The sequence below is a fragment of the Dasypus novemcinctus genome, unplaced genomic scaffold, assembly GCF_030445035.2.
Source record: "Dasypus novemcinctus isolate mDasNov1 unplaced genomic scaffold, mDasNov1.1.hap2 scaffold_489, whole genome shotgun sequence".
Taxonomy (NCBI): Eukaryota; Metazoa; Chordata; class Mammalia; order Cingulata; family Dasypodidae; genus Dasypus; species Dasypus novemcinctus.
In genome coordinates this window covers 1-18,776 of record NW_026688453.1, presented here as the reverse complement: position 1 = coordinate 18,776, position 18,776 = coordinate 1, and the positions used below count along the sequence as shown (strand labels likewise).

General features: G+C 74.2%; 1 protein-coding gene across 1 annotated transcript; it reads left to right on the top strand.

The window, feature by feature from the left end:
- Positions 1-2,965: 2,965 nt before the first annotated feature.
- Positions 2,966-18,770, top strand: LOC101419816 (inverted formin-2; the record flags this gene model as incomplete). The annotated part of the gene is given in 32 exon segments (XM_058292918.1): positions 2,966-3,103; positions 10,701-10,846; positions 10,848-10,909; positions 10,912-11,015; positions 11,017-11,089; positions 11,939-12,054; positions 12,118-12,250; positions 12,253-12,276; positions 12,349-12,382; positions 13,212-13,353; positions 13,704-13,739; positions 13,741-13,846; positions 13,928-13,996; positions 13,999-14,292; positions 14,518-14,657; positions 14,659-14,863; positions 15,127-15,272; positions 15,347-15,386; positions 15,389-15,407; positions 15,764-15,866; positions 16,057-16,113; positions 16,115-16,143; positions 16,387-16,487; positions 16,945-17,015; positions 17,598-17,615; positions 17,617-17,711; positions 17,939-18,004; positions 18,174-18,220; positions 18,223-18,293; positions 18,445-18,505; positions 18,508-18,608; positions 18,691-18,770. Coding segments are annotated over 31 exon segments (2,780 nt in total), but the record flags the coding sequence as incomplete, so codon positions are not given.
- Between the last annotated feature and the right edge of the window lie 6 nt (positions 18,771-18,776).

The following is an 18,776-nucleotide window of genomic DNA, read 5'->3' as shown; positions in this document are numbered from 1 at the left end:
GGTAGATGGAGGATGGATGGTGGATGGGTGGGTGGGTGGATGGATGGGTGGGTGGATGTGTGGATGGATGGATTCAGGTGGGTGGGTGGGTGGGTAGGTGGATGGATGGTGGGTGAGTGGATAGGTGGGTGGGAGGATAATGGTGGATGGATGAGTGATGGATGGATGGGTGGTGGATGGTGGCTGGGTGGGTGGCTGGGTGGGTAGATAGCATCCTTGGTACTTGGCAAATCACTGGCACTGTGACAGGTGTGGGGGGTCAGTGTCTTTCCCTGCACCCTTTGTGCCGCTCCAGGTGGACAGTGGACCCCCCAGCATTGTCGGCCTTGCCCTCTTTTTTGGGTGTGTTTTCACCGACTCTTTTCTGTAGCACTATCAGGGGTCATCTCAGGACACCCCAGCAGGATGCACATTTCAAAAGGAAAGGATAAAAAGCATTCCAGGTCCTGAAACTGACAATGAAAATGAGACCCCAGGCCAGGCTGCTGGAGGGGGTCCCTGGGCAAGCCCCAGGAGGCCGCTCTCGCCCCAGCAGGGGCTTGCGCTGGCTTCGCACCACCCTGTCCATCAAGGTGCTGGGAAGACCCGTCTCTAGAAACACGCACGCCTGCCGCCAGCCTCCAGTGGAGCCGCCGCCACCCGGTCCTGCTTCCCACTTCCCAACAAGAGGCAGCGGGGTGCCTTCCTGCCTGCAGAGACCCCCGTGCGGGCGTCCGGGTGCCGGTGTCAGGCTGGCACGTGTGCCCTCTGTGCGCAGACTGCTGGCTCAGCCACATGTCGGGCACGGCGCGTACCGGCTCCACCTTGAGCGCTGGGACCCGTGTGTCCTCGTTTGTCTAGGAGGCCAGGGCTGGGGGTGGGACCTGCAGGAGGACAGACCCAGGCCCCGGATGGGAACGGCCACGGGCTACGGCTTCCAGAACTTGCCAAAGCAAGAGGGGGCGAAGGGGGCTGGGCGGAGGCTGCTGGAGGCGCGTTTCTGAGCCTGAACTGGTCCTTCCTCTCAAGCTCAGAGACAGGAAAAAACAAGCTCAGAATGGGGCGGGGGGTGCAGGCAGGCACACGGGCAAGAAACGGGAACGCGTCAGAAAAACCAGAGGCTACGACGGCGTGCTGAGACCTGGCTGCCTGGGCGTGGGTGGGGGAGGACCCCCCGCCCACCCCCACCCCCACCCCCACCGGGCCTCTGACCCCCTCCCCAGGACCCACGCGCACAGAAGCGCGCGTCCTGCTGCTCAGGCCGGGCCCCCTCCCCTGCCAGCCGGGCTCAGAGCCCCGGGCTTCCCGCCCCTCCCACTGCATCCCCCCCACCCGGCCGCTGCCGCTTGCCCACGCTCACCTTGACCCGGGGGCATCAGGACAGACGGCAGGCGCCCACCCCACCCACACGAGGCCAAGGAGAAAGCGGTGGGCAGGAGCCAGTGGGAGGGGGCTTCCCTCCCAGCCAGCCTCCCTCTCAGGCAGGGCAGGGGTCCTCACTCTGAGGTCTCCCAGCTGGGCAGCCCCCGAATCTACAAAGACGCCCACTGACCACAGCCAGCTGCAGCCAGAAGCCCCCGCTGGGGGACCACCTGCCATCTGGGGGCTACAGGAACGCACAGGGGCAGCCCCAGCTCAGAGCGAGGGCAGGGAGGCTTCCAGGAGGAGGCGCGCCCGTGGCTGGGGGAGGGGCGGGCTGGAGCGTCGGGAGAAGTGCAGGCTCCGGCCCCGGGCAGCCGCTGCTCTCCCACGCCCCAGGCTGGAGGGGGCCCAAGGGTCAGCCGAGTAGCCGCCGGCCTTGGCCAGCTCCCCGGGCACGCCCGGCACACGCAGGCCGCTCACTGGGGCCCGGCCAGGGCGACTTCCGGGGACCGGCAGGGGCCGCGGGGGTGGGGCCGGGACTGGGGGAGGGTGTGGGAAGAGGCGTGGGGGGGAGGGGAAGGGAGGGGAGGGGAGGGGAGGGGGGAGGGGGGAGGGGAGGGGGGCAGGGGCGCGCTCGCAGCACGCGCGTTTCCGAGCCACGATTCCGGGGATCGCCCCCCACGCCAGGGGGTGCCGCCCGCAGGGCACGTGGGGGTGCCACCAAGAGCCCGGGGGGGGGGGGCCACCGGGCAGCCTGGCCGAGAGCTTCGCCGGGAAGCGCCGCCGTGGGCGGGGCTCATTCCTGCCTCGCCATCCTCGAGGCTGCAGGCCACACCGTAGCGCCGAGGGGGCGGGTGCCCCCGGGACAGGCGTGTCTCCCCCATCAGACTGGGCTGGAGGGGGCACCCCCCACCCCCGTTCCCCTCGAGCCCCCATCCCCAGGTTCTATGCACTTCCTGTGAGCGCTGACTGCGGGTTAGCTGTCAGGAGGGACTTCCAGAGCCCGGGGCCCGGCACTCTCCTCCAGTGGCCAGCCCCAACTGGACATCGTGGGGCCATGGGTTGAGGCCCCGTGGGCGGGGACACAGCACCCAGGGCTGTTCTAGGAGGGGGCCGCCCAGAGACCCCGGAGACCCCTCCCCAGGCTCAGGGGAGGCAGCGGCGAGGAGGGGTCTCAGGCTGGCCTGGTAGGGGGGCGCGCCTCACCGTCCCCCGCGGGGTGGGAGGCGGGCCCGCGTGGCCTGAGCGGGGTCCCGCGCGGGCACCCAGGGAGCAAGCGTGGCCCCAGGGGCGTGAGCCGTTGGCGGGCGCGGGAGGCGCCAGGCTCGCGGGTGGGGGGCGGCCGGGGCGCGCGGCGGGCGCGGGCCGGGAGGGGGCGGCTCGCGGGCGGCGGCGCGGTGGGCGCGGTTCCCGGGGCTCCCGGGGGCTCCCGAGGGCGGCGCCGCGGGCTGGGAGGGGGCGGCCCGGGCGGCGGCCGCGGGATTCCTGCACGGGGAAGCCCCTTCCAGCTCCACCCGCGCCAGGCCGGCGGGGGGCGGAGCCCCCGAGACCCCGCCCAGGCCCCGCCCGGCGCCCGCCCCCGTGGGCCGCGGGGAGACCCGGCGCCGCCGCCGCTCTGCCCGCGCGCCCCGCCCCGCCCCGCCGCGGGAGCCCGAGCCGAGCCTGCCTCGCGGAGCCCTGCGGTGGGCGCCCGCTGCCCGCACCCCTGGCCCCCGGCCCGCGCGCACAGCGCCTCCCCCTCCCCGGCTGCAGACCCCGCCCGGTAAGTCCGCGTCCTCTGGGCCCCGCCGGGAGCCCCGGGGGAAACTGAGTCCGGGCGGCTGGGCTCGCCGGGGGCCGGGGAAGGGGGTCTCGGGCCAGCTGCGTGTGCTCACGGGTGGCGGCGAGAGCCCTGCCTCTGGGCGGGGGCCCCAGGGCGCCCCGGCCCCGAGACGGAGACGCCGCCCGAGCGCGCACTGCCCGCGGGGCCGAGGGCGGGGGTCGCCGGCGTCCTCCCGGGCGCGTTCCCCTGTCTCCCTGCCTCGGAGTTGCCACATCCTGAGGGTGAGTCAGCCACAGTTGGGGAAAATAAACTTCGAGTTCGGGGCCGCGCCCGGGCTGCTTGATCTCGAGCTGCTCACGCGAGGGGGTTGCGCGCCGCCCCCGGCACCTCCGCAGGCGGTCCTCCCGCCCCCGTCCTTGCGCTCTGTTCCTTCTGGGTGGGCCTGGCCTGCCAGGAGGGGTGGGGGCTGGAAGGAGGCCCGTGCACTCTGCCTCCCCAGCCCCACCCCCAGACCCCTATCCTGAGGACTGACCAGAGAGGTGGCCTGCAACCTGAGAGGGAAGGCGGGGTGCTGCGGGTAGCAGGGCAGTGGGTCTGCCCATCGGGGGCCTCCCAGGCCCAGCCCCAGGGCCCCAGCCACCCGGTTCCACCGCATTTGTGACCACAGCCCCCCCCAGCCGGACATCCCCTCGTCAGCCCCGGCGGTCAGGCAGGCCGGCTCAGGCCCTGGAAGTGGGAACTTCCACTGGCCCCGCCCCGCCGGCTCCCTCTGGCACCGGGACCTGTCTAGGAGCCTTGCCCTGGCCGGGCCTCAGTTTGCCCACCTGCAGCCCAAAGGGTGGGGACAGAGGCTGCGTGCAGTGGAGGGGGGGGCAGGGACCCAGGGCAGGTGCTGAGGGGGGCCTCCGGGGAGCGGATACTGCAGCCCCTCGTGTAGCGAAAGCCGGCCCCTGGTACGGACCCCCAGCCTGAGCCAGGCCTGGGCACAGGGGCCTTGCTGCCGGGGGGTGCCAGGTGAGCAGCGGGGTAGCCCGCCCGGGCCAGCTTCTGGGGCTCCACTTCTCTGTCGCCGGCCGCCCGAGTAGCAAAGGGTTAACCGCCAGGTGGGCCCCCCACACTGTGGAGGTGCTGACGGGCTGTCGAGCTAATTGTGTGCACCTCTTATTCCTGGCCTGGAAGCTTCCGCCTTCAGCAGACGCCTTTCTCCTTCCATCACAGCGCGGCTGTACGCCAAGGTCGCGAAAGTTAACGGGTTGGTGAAGGCTGGGGCGGCATACGCAGGGCACGATGCAGCCGGCTGGCTCTGGTCTGGGGGTGAGGGGGGGCCCACCTCTGTGTCCAGACGGTGGACAGGAGCAGGCTACTGCCGAGCTGGGCAGGGGGTGGGGGGTGGGGGGCAGGGCCTGGGCTGTGGGACGGCCTGCTCCCACGAGGCTGTGCCCTGACCTGAGCCCCCGCGGGTGGGGAGGCCTCCCCAGGCTGTACGTGTCCAGCGCTGACCAGAACCGTCTGGTGACGCCCTCGAGGGTGGGAGCCAGCCCGGAAATGCCTGGGGGGGGGGAGGTGGACAGCCCCTGAGCCCAGGAGGCGCTGAGGTCCACGGAGGCATGGTGGGCTGGGGGAAGGGGCGTTGCGGCCCCACTGGCCACCCCGCACCCCCAGCCCCTCTGCTGCTGTGGGCAGAGGGCAGCCCAGCCATGGCCGTGTCCAGCCTCTGCCCCTCGCCCACTCCCAGAGGCCTGGTGGCCACAACCCGGGCAGGACAGGGCTCCACTCGGTCCCTGCGCGGGTGGTCATCCTGCCAGGCGCGAGGGGGTGGGCTGGGCTGTGGGTGTCGGGGCTGCGGGGCCGTGGCCAGCCACACAGCTCTCCTTGGGGGCAGCGTGGACCTGGCCCCGTCCTGCCCTGCTCTCCGTGGGCCTCGGGCTCCCCACCGGGCACTGGCCCCCGGGACATCGTGGCCACAGCCTGCAGCCCGCCTCCCCCGCCTCCTGTGCACCCCCTCCCAGTACAGATGCTGGCGCCTGCGTGGGGGGCCCTCCAGGAGGGGAGGGTCCTGCCTGCATCCCCCGGCTCTGCCCCTGGCTCTGCTGCCCCCACTGTATCTGCCTCCCCCTTGCCTGTGTGTGGCCCCCCATCGCCTCTACTTCCCCACCTGCTCTGCCTCCCCCGCCCACCTGAGCCCCAACTCCATCTCTCCCCTCCCCCCTTCTGGGGGCAGCGGCTCACACGTGCACAGGCGTGTGTGGCCTGAGCGCAGGTGCCCCAGCGGCGCCCAGGTGGATCTGCCTGTGGCTTGCTCCACCCCTGCTCTTGGGGAACACCCCCCACCCACTTCCATGCCCGGAGGGCCCGGCCCCCCTCCTCGGGGCATGGGGTGGTGCCTGGGAGCACTTGTGAGCCAGGGGAGGCGGCGGTCAGGCCACGTGGTCCGAGCTGAGGGGCCCCTGGAGGACATCCGGCCATTGCATGGAAGAGCAGACCGAGGCAGTGTGGGCGCAGCTTTCCCGGGTGACCTGGCAAGGAATGCCGTGTGGCTCTTGGGGCCCAGTTGGGGCTGGCGGGCTCCTGCGGTGGCCGCACCGAGCCGGGGGCCGAGATGGGGGCCCTGGGAGGCCCGTGCCCCATCCCAGCTCCACCCGGCACTGCAGCTGGACGGAGCAGCGGGCCGAGCGCAGGGCGGGCGCTCCACGGCCACGCGGGCCCCTTCCCTGGCTGCCACCTGGGGGTGGAGCCAGGGCCCCCAGGTCCCGTGAGCCGCCCAGGGGTCCGCAGCCCTCAGCGGGGGTCACCGTGCGGCCTGGTCGTGCCCACACCGGAACCGCCTTTACCCGTGGCAGAGGGGCCTCCGGCCGGGCTGGCGGCTGCGTGCCCCTCCCCTAGGCCCGGGCAGCTGCCCCTGGTACTGCCGGAGTGACCGGGCATGGCCTCTCCCCCTCCATCCCTCAATCTGCTTCTTTGTTCTGCCTCTGGGAAGGCTCCTCGGAGCTGGGGACAGGGGGGGTGGGCCGCCTCACGCCCGGGCAGGCAGGGCCTGGGCATCCAGCCAGTGGCCCCCGAGCCCAGCCGGCCCTGGCACCCCCCGGGCCTGCCCTGCCTGCTCTCTGTTCTGTCCAGGCCCAAGGCGCCGGGCAGCCCAGGACGGAACCACGCCAGAGCCTCGCAGGCTTGGGGAGAAAACCAGGCCAAGAGGGTGGGGCGGTGGGCCTGGGGTAGAGCAGCTGGCCCGGCCAGGTCCTGCGGGGCCGCCAGAACCCGCAAGGCCCTCGCCCACCACCGCGGGCTCCTCGGCCGCCCCTCGCCCAAGGCTGGCTCGCGGGCTCCTGGGGCAGAGGCGGGGGCTCGCTCCTGGGGGCCGCCTCTCCGAGCTTGGGCCCCTTGCGCAGCTGGGGAGACCGAGGCCAGGAGAGGGGCCCCGGGTGACAGCCTGAGCCAGGACGCGCCCGCCCCCGTGTGCCGGCGCGTCCTGCAGCGCGGGTGGAAGCCGACGCCCGCTTCCTGGCGCTATTGGCGCCTCCATCCGTCCCGGCCTCCCCTGACCTCGTGCGCCCATCCTCTGGGGGGGAGCCTCTGAGCCCCAGCCCATTGTCCCGCATGCAGACCCAGGCACGGGCCAGCTCAGGCCGCACTGTGGCCGCCCTCACCGCAGCCAGCGGGGCAGCGCTGCCCCCAGCTCCAGAAGCCCCGGAGCGTTTCCTGTTCTCCCGGGCCACCCCTGCGTGTGCCGCGCCCCCCGCTGGCTTCCTCCGCTTCTGCTCCCAAGCCTAAGGCGGGCCCAGGGGCCCCACTCCCTGCCCCCCCTCCCCGGCCCTGCAGACAGGCCCGGCCTGGCGCCCCTCGCGGCGGTGCCCCAGACGCGCCCGTCGAAGGCCCGGCTCGGCGCTGCGCCGCCCCAGCTCCCGGCACGGCCAGTCCAGGCTTGTGCTCGGTCCTTCTATTTGCTCCTTTGCTCCTGAAGAGGCTGGCGTCCACCCGCCCCCCAGATGCAGGGCTGCTGTTCCGGCACATTCCGTGCCCGACGTGTCACGCTGCCTGGTGGAAACCGTACGTGGTGGCCTGGCGTCCAGCCTTTGCTCGAAGCTGCGGGATGGACCGCACTGTCTGCCCAGCTTGGCTGGCAGCTCTGGGCGGGGGTCCTGCGCCCGCTGCAGCCGGTGGGGGCTCGAGCGGGGGCTGGCGGCAGGGCCCTCGTGCTCTGGACTCCAGGGGGCAGGGGGCTGCAGCGCCCCTGGGTGGGATGGCCCAGGGCACAGCGAGGACGCCGCCTGCCCCGAGGCCGGTCACGCGATGTGGGCAGCAGGGGCCCTCACCGGGCAGGCGCGGCCCCTCGAGGGTCGAGAGAGGCTGACGTGCAGGGGAGGGCGGGCCCGGGGGCTCAGCTCGGGCCCCCCCCCCACAGGACCTGGGTTCCCCTCGCCTCCAGGAGCTGCCAGGGAGGCGTGCGCCCTGGAAATCCAAGGGTTGCCAAGCAGTGGAAAAATTTGGGTTCTTGGAGGAGCTAAAATACCGTGTGGCAGCCCCTGCCATGCCTCCCCGTTCCGGAATCCCCCTGCTGCCACTTCATCCGCCCACGGCGTGGAAGACGAGCCCGCGCCTTGGCACCCGCCCCGGCTCCGCGGGCTCTGGGCCCGGGCGCACCCCAGCCCGGCCCCGCCCCCAGGCCCCCGTGCCCGGCCTGTGCCTTCCCGGCCCCTGGCAGCCCTGCAGGGTCCAGGAGGCGTGTGAGGCAGGACCCCCCGGCAGCCCTGCAGGGTCCAGGAGGCGCATGAGGCAGGACCCCCCCGGGGCGCCGGGCTGCAGGCTCCGCTTGCTCCCGTGGAGAGCCCGGACCCCCGGGCAGGCGGCCCCTCACTCCCCACCGGCAGAGGGGAGGGGACAGGAGGCCGAGGCCCTGGGCCCAGGGGAGCTGCTGGGGGACCCGCCCACCAGCCTCTCGTCCTGTGCCGTGCGCCCCCCGCTGCTCACGAGGTGGGTGGTCTGCCCCTCTGTTTACAGTGAGGAAACCGAGGCCCAGGGGCGAGGAGCCGGGCTGGAGACCCGGCCCTCACGCGGACCGGCCGCCGCCAAATGGGCCCATCGGGGCGCCCGGGGGAGGCTGCGCCCTCTGTTCAGCCGCCCGCGCAGCGGGGGCCGCCTCTGCCCGCCTCAGTCGCCCGCCAGACGCTCTCGTGAGTCAGCGTGGCGGCGCGTGCCGGGGAGCTGGCTGCTGGCCTCCCGCGCCCGGCGCTGGCGGGGGGTCTCACCGGGGGCTCCCCGGCGTGGAGAGGCAGCCTGGCCACAGGCCCTGGGTGGGGACGGGGGCCTGAGCGCCCCTGGCAGAGCCACCCCCCACCCCAGGGGAGCCGGGCGTGATGGGCGGGACCGGCCCCTCGAATAAACCACGCACGGAGCCCTCAGCGCTGCAGGTGCCCGCTGGGATCCCCTGCCCGGGCAATGCCCCCCGCTGCTCGGTGCCCCTGCCCCTCTGCGGCCCTGCCCAGCCTCGGGCAGAGCACCTGCGGCCACAGGCTCAGGTAGCCTCAGGGAGCGCCCCTTCCACGCCTGCCCGGCACCGCCGCCCGCCCCGGCCCTGGCCATGGAGCGAGTGTCAGGCCGCGGCTGGGCAGGCCGAGGCAGGCTGGGCATCCGCCCCCTGGCACCTGCAGGTACCCGCCCGGCCCCGACCCCAAGGGGAGAGCAGGGGGCAGGGGCGCAGCCGGAGCGTCCAGGCCGGGAAGGCCGGCTCCTCCTCGGAGACCTGGCCCAGCGCCTGACCAGGTGGGGCTCTGGGCGAGGCTGGGGCGGCCTGTGGGTGGTGCGAGCATCGCGAGGTCCAGCCTCCGCTGTGTGGGCCGCCGGCCGAGCTTGCTGGCCATGGCGCCCAGCCGCCTCCTCCCCCCACCTTGGGGCAGCCCCTCAGCCGCCCCCCAGGGGGAGTGAGCCTCGGCCCCGGGCGCTGGGACCAGCAGGGACACATGGCGGGCACCAGGGGGCCCGGGGACACGTGGATGCCAGGGCCTGGCTGGGGAGGGCTCGCTCCATCCACTGAGCTCATGCCAAGGGGCAGGGCTCCGGCCGGGGGCAGGCAGGGGGAGGGAGGCGGCGCCCCGGCCAGCAGGAGCAGCAGCACCCGAGGGGCAGCAGTGCGCGAGCCCACCCTGCCCTCCTGGTGGGGGGGCGCAGCTCCGCCCCTGAGGGGGTCCTTGAGGGCCCGACCCCGGGGCTGTGCCAGAGCTGGGCGGCCACGATGAGAAGCCAGGAGGGCGCCCGGAGCAGCCCGGGCAGGGCGCGGAGCGGGTGGGCAGGGGCGGCCGCAAGGTCCTGCGCATCTGGGTGAGTGGACGGCGAGTGGTGAGGGGCCGGGAGGTCGGGGGCTCCGCCGCAGCCGCCAGTTCCCGGGGTGGCTGTGGTGGGGGGCGGGCCTCGTGCCCCCTGCCTTGGCCGAGGAAACGGGCTGGCAGGTTGCAGGGTGGCCCTTCCGCCCACCGGTGGACCCCACGGAGGACGCTGCTGGCCACGCAGGGCCCAGCGGCGCTGGCGCAGCCGTGCTACAGGCAGAGGCTCGTGTCCTTGAGGGACAGCACCCTGAGATGCCACCCAGGGCCGAGGCCTATGGCCCCCAGCCCCACTCGGCCTCAGCCCGGCCCCTCGGCCTGGGGTCTCCCCTGGACCCCCGGGCAGTTGTGCCGGTGGCGGCATTGTGCACAGACTTGAGCGCCTGCCAGGTCCCGGTCACGGCTGCGCCGGTACCATTCGTGTGACCCGGCACGGCCCAGCTTTGTGGGGGGCTGCCCCCGTTCCCCCGTGGTGAAGTGGGGGAGCACGCGCCTGCCCGTGGGGTGGCTGCGAGGAACCAGCGCCTCCTTCCCACGGCCCCGCGCCGCTGCTCGGGCGCTAAATAAAGATCCGAGCCGTACATGGCCAAGGCAGAGCTGGGACGCCGCTGTCCCCAGGGGCCGTGGCCGGGGCAGCAGCTCTGCAGCGGGGGCGGCTGGTCCTGCCCCCGGCTGGTGGCCCTCGGGGGGGGGGGGGGCGTGGGTGGAGATGGAGGACGGGCCGGCCCCTGGCCCTCGGGGCCCTGCGCTCTCGGGAGGGGCTGTGGCTACCCCTGCCGCGCAGGACCTGGGTGGACGCGAGCACCACGGGCCGGGGGGGCGTCCAGCCCGCCGCCCCCCAGGTGGACAGCCAGGCCTGGAGCCAGGCTGATGGGGCCCTCACGTCCACTCCTGTGGCCTCTCGTCTGGGAGTGGAGCCGGCACCCCGAGGCCGTGGCAAGTGCCGGCGTTTGAGGCCCCGCGTCGCCCCGGGTCGGGCGCCTGCTTCCTGCGCGGGCCTTCGAGTCCGGTGCCCCCCGCCTGGCTGCGGGGACGCCGTACGCGCTGGACGGGGCAGCGGCTGGGGCCTCCTGTTCCTCCTGTCCTGGGACGGTCCCGCCTGCCCCCTGGGGTTGCCGTGGCGACCGGCAGGGGCGTGTATAAAGCACGCAGGGTACGGGGGCCCCCGGGGCTTGGGTTGGGGCGCTGGACCCAACGGGGCAGGGGCCGCAGACCCCGTGGGGCACGTGAGGAAACCGAGGCAGCACGGCCAGGCCGGCGCCCGACGCCCCGTCTCCCCGCAGCTCGACAAGATGTCGGTGAAGGAGGGCGCGCGGCGCAAGTGGGCGGCGCTCAAGGAGCGGCTGGGGCCCGCGGACGCCGAGCCCAGCGAGGCCAACCTGGAGCGCGCCGAGCCCGAGCTGTGCGCGCGGCTGCTGCAGATGCCCACCGACGGGCCTGCGCAGGCGCCTGGAGAGCAGCGACGGCGGCTGGATGGTGCGCTTCCTGGAGCACACGGCCTCGACCTGCTGCTGGAGGCGCTGGCCCGGCTGTCCGGCCGCGGCGTGGCCCGCATCGCCGACGCCCTGCTGCAGCTCACCTGCGTCAGCTGCGTGCGTTGCCGTCCTGAACTCGCGCCAGGGCCTCGAGTACATCCTCAGCAACCAGGGCTACGTGCGCCAGCTCTCGCTGGGTGAGCGGCCGGCGGCGGGTGCCGGGGCCCCAGCGGGTGGCACGATGCCCGCCCCGGCACTGTGAGGGCGGGGGCCAGAGAGGGGTGCTCGGCCCCAGAGCAGGCAGGGAGGGCTTCCTGGAGGGGGGGGGGGGCTCTCCCGCCCTTCACTTGGGCAGAGCACCGCCGTCCACCTGCCCCCGAGGCCTCCAGGTGGCCGTCCCGCGTCCGCTGCGCAGGTTCCTCACCTCGGCCGGGCACTGCCCGCCCTTCCACCTGCCCTGTGCTGGGGTCCAGCCCCTGGGTGCTGGCTCTGGGACCCCCTCCCTGGAGGGTCTCGCCCGTCCCGTCCAAGCCGCAGCCGGAGTCACCCTGAGTCACAGCCGCGGGTCCAGGTGGGGCGCCCCGTAAGCGCTGCAGGCTCCTGCACCCCAGAGGGCCCTTCTGCTGGCCCCCACCCGCGTCCCCGTCACCCTCGCCCCCCGGAGCGCCTCCCCAGCAGCCCCTGCCCTCCTGCTTTGGCCGCCACGCCTGGCAGGCTGCCTCCGAGATCCTGGCAAAGGCCCACTCGTGCCCCACAGCCCCACTCGCTGCCGCCGCCCCCAGGGAGCCTGCCAGGCTGCACCAGGCCGCCTCGTTTCCATTCCGAGCCCTCGGGAGCGACCTTGGGGCCCTTGGAGCGACCCCGTGTGGCTCCCACCCAGGAGGCTCCCACCGTGTGGCCGGGGGCTTCAGGCACCCCAGGCAGGCCCACTGGCCGGTCCCGGCCCTCAGCGCAGCCCCACCGCTCCGGACCACACGGGGGAGTCAGGCCGGGCGGTGGGGCGCGGGGACCCGCGGCCCGGCGGTACCAAGGCTGGCCCCCTGCAGCCCTGGACACGCCCAACGTGATGGTCAAGAAGCAGGTGTTAGAGCTGCTGGCCGCCCTGTGCGTCTACTCGCCCGAGGGCCACGCCCTGACGCTGGACGCGCTGGACCATTACAAGGTGGGCAGCGGGGGGGCCGGGCTCCGCGGGGCGGGGGGCGCGGCTGACCCTCTGCGCCCGCAGGCCGCGTGCAGCCAGCAGTACCGCTTCAGCGTCGTCATGAACGAGCTCTCGGGAAGCGACAACGTGCCCTACCTGGCCACGCTGCTGAGCGTGGTCAACGCTGTCGTCCTCGGCCCCGAGGACCTGCGCGCCCGCAGCAGCTGCGCAACGAGTTCATCGGTAACCGCTGCCCCGTGGGGGGCTCAGGCGCGGTGACCTCCCGCCCCCGCTGACCCGACCTGCCTCCCCCAGGGCTGCAGCTCCTGGACGTGCTGACGAGGCTGCGGTGAGCCTGCGCTGGCGCCGACCGCCCGCGGGCCCTCGCCGCTCCCGGGCCGCGGCCCGCCTTCCCCGCCATCCCCCCTCCTCCCAGGGCCATCCCCGGCCACGCTGGCCCCCTCCCACGGGGGCTCCTGGCTTGTCCCTGACGCTGGGGTTGCCCGATGGGGTACCAAATGCCCGGTTGGGTTTGAACTCGAGAGGCAGCGAACGATGTTTAGCATAAGTTTATCCCAGCCTTTGCCCAGGGACATACTTATGCTAAAAACTCCCCGTCATAAAGCTCCGATCCGGCTGGTTCCCTTAAATTCACGTTTCCTGAGGCCCGCTGGGAGCCCCCTTCCCAGCCCCCGCCAGGTGGGGCCCTCGCAGCTGCCCGCCGGGATGTCGGCTTTGAGGAGCCTGGAGGTGCCGTGGGGGCCGGAGGGAGAAACCCGGAGGGTGTGGGGCTGGCCGGCAGTGGTCGGCTGGGAGCACAGCCCCCAGCGGGGTCCCCAGGTCTTGGTTCATTGGCCGGCTGCAATGACTGGCAGCTTCCAGGCCCAATCAAGGCACAGGCGCCAGCTGCCCTGCCTCTCCCAGCCGGCATCACCTGCCTCAGGTGTGGCCTGTGCGAGAGGGCGCCCTGGCCCCTGGATGGCTCCCCGTGCGGGTACGCCCTTCCCTTCCAGGGGCCGTGGGAGGCCACCTGTGGGCAGCAGTGTCAAAGCCCGCCGTGCCCCCAGGCCGCCGCACGGGCCCCACGTGGGCTGCCCCTGCTCGCCTGTCAGTCCGGGGGTGGGGGGTTGGGCGGTGGCTGGGGGCGTCGCAGCTCAGGCCGCCGGCCCGCCGCCCAGGGACCTGGAGGACGCTGACCTGCTGATCCAGCTCGAGGACCTTCGCGGAGGCAAGGCCGAGGACGAGGAGGAGCTGCTGCGCGTGTACGGCGGCGTCGACGTGACCGACCACCAGCAGGTCTTCGCCCACCTCTTCCACAAGGTGGGCCGGGCGGGCGCCTGCAGGTCCAGGGCAGGGGCTCGGCCCTTCGGCTGCTCCGACCCTGCCGTGGCCGGGGCACGGGGCCGCTGGGGGCCGCGCTCGGGGGGCGAGGGGCTGGGCCGACCTCGGGGCACAGGACGGCGCGGAAGCCGAGGGGCCAGAGGGCCTGCCCGCCAGGCGGGCCGCAGGGAGAGGCTGGAGCACGCGCCCAGGGGTGCTTCCGCCCCGGGGGTCCCAGCGCCGGGTGGAGGCCCCCGCTCACCTGCCCGAGCCTCCCCTCCTCGCCGAGGAGCCCAGGGCTCTCGGGGGTGCCCAGGGCGGCAGGGTCAGGCCAGCCTCTGCGCCCCCAGGTGAGCTGCTCCCCGGCGTCAGCGCAGCTGCTGTCGGGTGCTGCAGGGCCTCCTGCACCTGGAGGCCGCCCACCGCTCCAGCCAGCTGCTGTGGGAGGCGCTGGAGAGCCTGGTGAACCGGGCGGTGCTGCTGGCCGGCGACGGTGAGCGGGCGCCGCGGGGCAGGAGCGGGGCGCCCTTGACCCTCCCACCGCCCGGCCTGAGCCCTGCTCCACCCCCGGCAGCCCCCGGATGCAGCGCGGAGGAGCTGGTGGGGCGGCTCCTGGCCCTCAAGGGGTGGCCCCGGCCCAGCGCCCTGACAAGGCCCACAAGAGCGTCCAGGCCGACCTCGGGCAGCGGCTGCGAGCCAGCACCCCCCAGAAGGCCCCGGAGGCAGGCCCAGGGGCTCAGCAGCTTGCAGGGCGCAGGGACGGCACTGCAGGAGGATGGTCCCCCAGCAGCGGCCCCCCACAGCCCGCCCTCCCCTGCACCCCTGCTCCCTGGCTCAGCCACTGGGACCCCTCCAACGCCCCCATCGCCCCCCCCCTACCAAGCCTGGGGGCCCCGCCTCCCCCGCCGCCCCCTCCCCTCCCTCCCTCCCCCCTACCAAGCCTGGGGGCCACGCCTCCCGCCCCGCCCCCCTCCCCTCCGCCCCCCCTCTGCCTCCACCTCCCCCCCCTCCACGCCCTGAGGCCCGCTCCCCCCGCCCCCTCCCCTCCCTCCCCCACTCCAAGCTGGGGCCCGCCTCCCCCGCCCCCTCCCCTCCCTCCCCCCCTACCAAGCCTGGGGGCCACGCCTCCCCCCCGCCCCCTCCCCTCCCTCCCCCCCTACCAAGCCTGTGGGGGCCACGCCTCCCCCGCCCCCCCCCCTCCCCTCCCTCCCCCCCTACCAAGCCTGGGGGCCACGCCTCCCCCGCCCCCTCCCCTCCCTCCCCCCCTACCAAGCCTGGGGGCCACGCCTCCCCCGCCCCCCCACCCTGCCCGGCACTGGATGCCCCCCTCCGCCCCCACGCCTGCCTGGAGTCCCCGCCCCCCCAGTGGGGGCTGTGGAAGAGGTCATCACGGCCCAGGTGGACAGTGGCCTGGGCGCGGCCTGGGTCCCCAGCCACCGGCGGGTGAACCCCCCCACGATGCGCATGAAGAAGCTCAACTGGCAGAAGCTGCCGTCCAACGTGGCCCAAGGTGGGGGGCTGAGGCCCCGAGTGCCCGCAGGTGCCCCCTGGGGGCTGGCAGCTGCACGTGTGCCCGCGTGTGCTTGGGGCTCGGCTGTGCAGGGAGGGGCGGCCAGGACCACCCGAGGGGACCCCCAGGCGCCCCCCGGGCTGCCGCCAGCCCCCGCCCCACCCTCTCTGCACACCCCGGGCTGGGGGCCGCCGGGCAGAGCCGGGCCGGTCATCTCCTGGTGGGCCCGGGCCCGGGGGCTGACCGCCTGCGCTCGCCCGCAGAGCGCCACTCCATGTGGGCCTCGCTGAGCGGCCGCGGTGCCGAGGCCGTGGAGCCCGACTTCTCCAGCATCGAGCAGCTCTTCTCCTTCCCCGCGGCCAAGCCCCAGGGCCCCGCGGCCGCTCCCGCCAGGAAGGAGCCCAAGGAGGTGGGCGCCAGGGCCGGGCGGGGGCGCGGAGGCGAGGTGGGCCCCGGCGCCAGGCCACCTGTGGGTGTTTGCAGGTCACCTTCCTCGACGCCAAGAAGAGCATGAATCTCAACATCTCCTGCGGCAGTTCAAGTGGTGAGGCCCCCGCCCCCCCCCGAGCCCCCAGAGCTCGGCTGCGCCCCGAGACGCGGCCGAGGACAGGCCCTGGGGGCCGAGGCCCACGGAGAGGCGGGGCCAGCCCCTCCTGTCCCCGGCCGGGGCGCCCCGGGCCCCGCTTCTGAGATCCTTCCTGCCGCAGGTCTCGGCCCCAGGCCCCGCTGGAGCCCCGAGTGGCACCCGGGAGGGGGAGGCCGGCGGGAGCCCCACGTTGCGCAGGCCGCGCCGCCCCTGCCCGCGGTCCCCCCGCGCCAGCCCAAGGGCCACGGGCCACCCCTTATGCAGTCCTCGGAGGCCGGCGGGTGCCTCACGCCACCCCCCCCCCCCGCCCCCAGCTCCAATGAGGAGGTCGCCCAGATGATCCGAGCCGGGACACCAGCAGGTGTGACGTGGAGGTGCTCCGGCAGCTCCCTGAGGCTCCTTCCCGAGAAGCACGAGGTGCGCTGGGTCCCCCGGCCTCCGCGCAGCACCCCCCCCGCCCCGCCGCTGAGGCTACAGAGGAGGGTGGGGGTCCCGGGCACCATGCGAGCGGGGAGGCCGCCGGCAGCCCGGGAGGGCTTCCTGGGGAGGGCGTCCAGAGGGCAGGCTCATTTGGAATCCAGCGTGCGGGGGGCCCCCTCCTCGGCAGGTGGAAAACCTGAAGTCGTTCTCGGAGGAGCCGGCCAAGCTGGCCCACGCCGACCGGGTTCTACCTTCTCCTGCTGGACATTCCCTGGTGGGCACGGGCCCGGCACCCCGGGGGCTCGGTGGGAGGCTTCGCAGGCTGCGCAGACTCACTCTCCAAACACCACCCACCCCGTCCCAGCCCCTCCCTCCCGAAGCGCAGGCCCGTGGTCCCAGGGCCTCCGAGCGGCCAGGCCCCCCGTCCTGCAGGGTGGCGGCAGGTCCCATGGGCCCCTGAGGCTGGCCCCAGCGCTTCGGGGACGGGGACGCCGTGCTGAGCCCCCTCTGCCCCCAGCTACCAGCTGCGCGTCGAGTGCATGCTGCTGTGTGAGGGCACGGCCGTCGTGCTGGACATGGCGCGGCCCAAGGCCCGGCTGCTGCTCGCCGCCTGCCAGAGTGAGTGGCCAGGGGCGCCGCCTGCGCAGGGGGACAGTGCTCGGTGGCCGTGGAGTGCCTTGGGGGCCCTGACCACTGTGCTGCGCCACGCCAGCCTCCCGACCCCCCACCCCTCTTCTGACGGCGACCGCGGCGGGGCCTTGCCAGGGCCGCGTGGCCAGCAGGGCAGGGATGGCTCGCCGCATGCCTTCCCGCCTCAGGGCCACCGAGCGTGGGGGCACGGGCTGAGAGACAGCCTGCCCCCGGTTTCCAGAACCTTCCTCACCGTGCTGCACAGGCAGTGGTCCCTCCCTCAGGGGTCCGACATTGGAAACTCATCCTGATGCCCTCGGGCTTCTTGGTGGTGGGGGGGGGGGTCCCCAGGCCAGAGCCCCTGAGGGGATCCGGGGGCTGGTGACCAAGGGACGAGGTCACCTGACCAGACCCGCCTGCAGCCGCCCTCGGCCCTGCCCCCCAGGCCTGCTCTCCAGCCACCGGCTGCCCGTCTTCTGCCAGCTCATCCTCAAGATCGGAAACTCCCTCAACTATGTGAGCCAGGGCTGCCCCGCGCCCCTGCCCGGCTCCCCGCCCCCCTGCCCACCCTTCCCCCTGCACCCCTGCCCGCTCCTCCCATCCCCCTCCCCTTCCTGCCTGCCCGTCCCTCCCTGCCCCACCCCACTCCTGCGCTGCTCCTCCCCTGCCCCACCCCACTCCTGCGCTGCTCCTCCCCTGCCCCACCCCACTCCTGCCCTGCTCCTTCTCTTCCCCTCTGCCCCGCCCCCTGCCCCACCTACCCCTCTCCTGACCCACTCTTCCCCCTCCTGCCTCTCCCCATCCCCTCCTCCTGCCCCACCCCCAGCCCCTCCTCCCTCTCCCCCCTCTCTCCCTTCTCTCCTCTCCCTTCCTCTCCCCCTCCCCTGCCCCTCCCATCCCACCTTCTGCCCACCCCCTGCCCTACCCAGCCCTCCTGCCCCTGCCCATCCCCTCTCCGGTGCTCCTCCAACCCCCTGCCCCTCCTGCCCCGCCCCAACCCCTTCTCCCCTCTCCCCCTCCTCTCCCCCCCTCCCTCCCCTCCCCTTCCCCACCCCGCCCTCCTCGCCTGCGGGAGCCTGAGCCCTCCCCGCCACGCAGGGCAGCCACACGGGGAACTGCCGACGGCTTCAAGATCAGCACGCTGCTCAAGCTCACGGAGACCAAGTCGCAGCAGGGCCGCGTGACGCTGCTGCACCACGTGCTGGAGGTGGGGCCCGCCCCGTCGCCCCTGCCCTCCTGGCCCCCCAGCGCAGCTCCCCGAGCCCAGGGCCTCGCCCCGCCCACCGTGCCCTCTGCGGTCACCTCTGACCCGCAGCCCGGAGCCGCCTCCGCCGGCCGCTCCGAGAGCCCCGTCCCCCGGGCCACAGCCCGGCGAGGGGGGCTCAGGCTGCCCCGGCCATGCCCCAGCGGGTCTCAGGGCAGCACCTCCTTCCAGGAAGTGGAGAAGAGCACCCGGACCTCCTGCAGCTGCCCCGGGACCTGGAGCCGGCCTCCCAGGCCGCAGGGTAGGCGGCCCACCCAGCGCAGTCCCGAGGCCCATGGGCCTGACCGCCGAGGACGCCGAGGCCCGGGGGGTGCTCGCTGCCCCGGGGGGGTGCTCGCCTTGCCCCGGGGTACCGCGTGCTCCCAGCGCTAACGCCGGCCCCTGCCTGCCCCCCGCCTGGGCGCTCTCAGGGTCAACCTCGAGGTGATCCGCTCCGAGGCCAGCGCCAACCTGAAGAAGCTCTGGATGCGGAGCGGAGGGTGTCCGCCGCCCTCCCCGACGTGCAGGAGCAGTACGCCGGCCGCCTGCAGGTGGGCTGGGGGCAGCGACGCGCAGGGCCCCGGGCGTGGCTCGGGGTGGCCGTGGCCGCTGGAGGAACCTCGGGGGTGCCCCGGGGGCCGCCGGGTGGGCGCGGGGCAGCAGCGCAGCCCCCGAGCCCCCAGGCCCTGCTGTGGCCCCCAGGCCGGCGTGGCCGCCTCCCGGGAGCTGGAGCAGGACTTCGTGGCCATCGAGCAGCAGCGGCTGCGCTGGCCGACTACCTGTGCGAGGACCCCGGGCAACTGTCCCTGGAGGACACACTGAGCACCATGAAGGCCTTCCGTGACCTCTTCGTCCACGCCCTGAAGGTGGCGGGGGTGGCGCGGGCGGGCCCCACTCCCCGGGCGGTGGCTGGGCGCGCGCGACGCGGCTCCGTGTCTGGCCGTGCAGGAGAACAAGGACCGGAAGGAGCTGGCGGCGAAGGCCGAGCGGAGGAAGCGGCAGCTGGCCGAGGAGGAGGCGCAGCGGCCGCACGA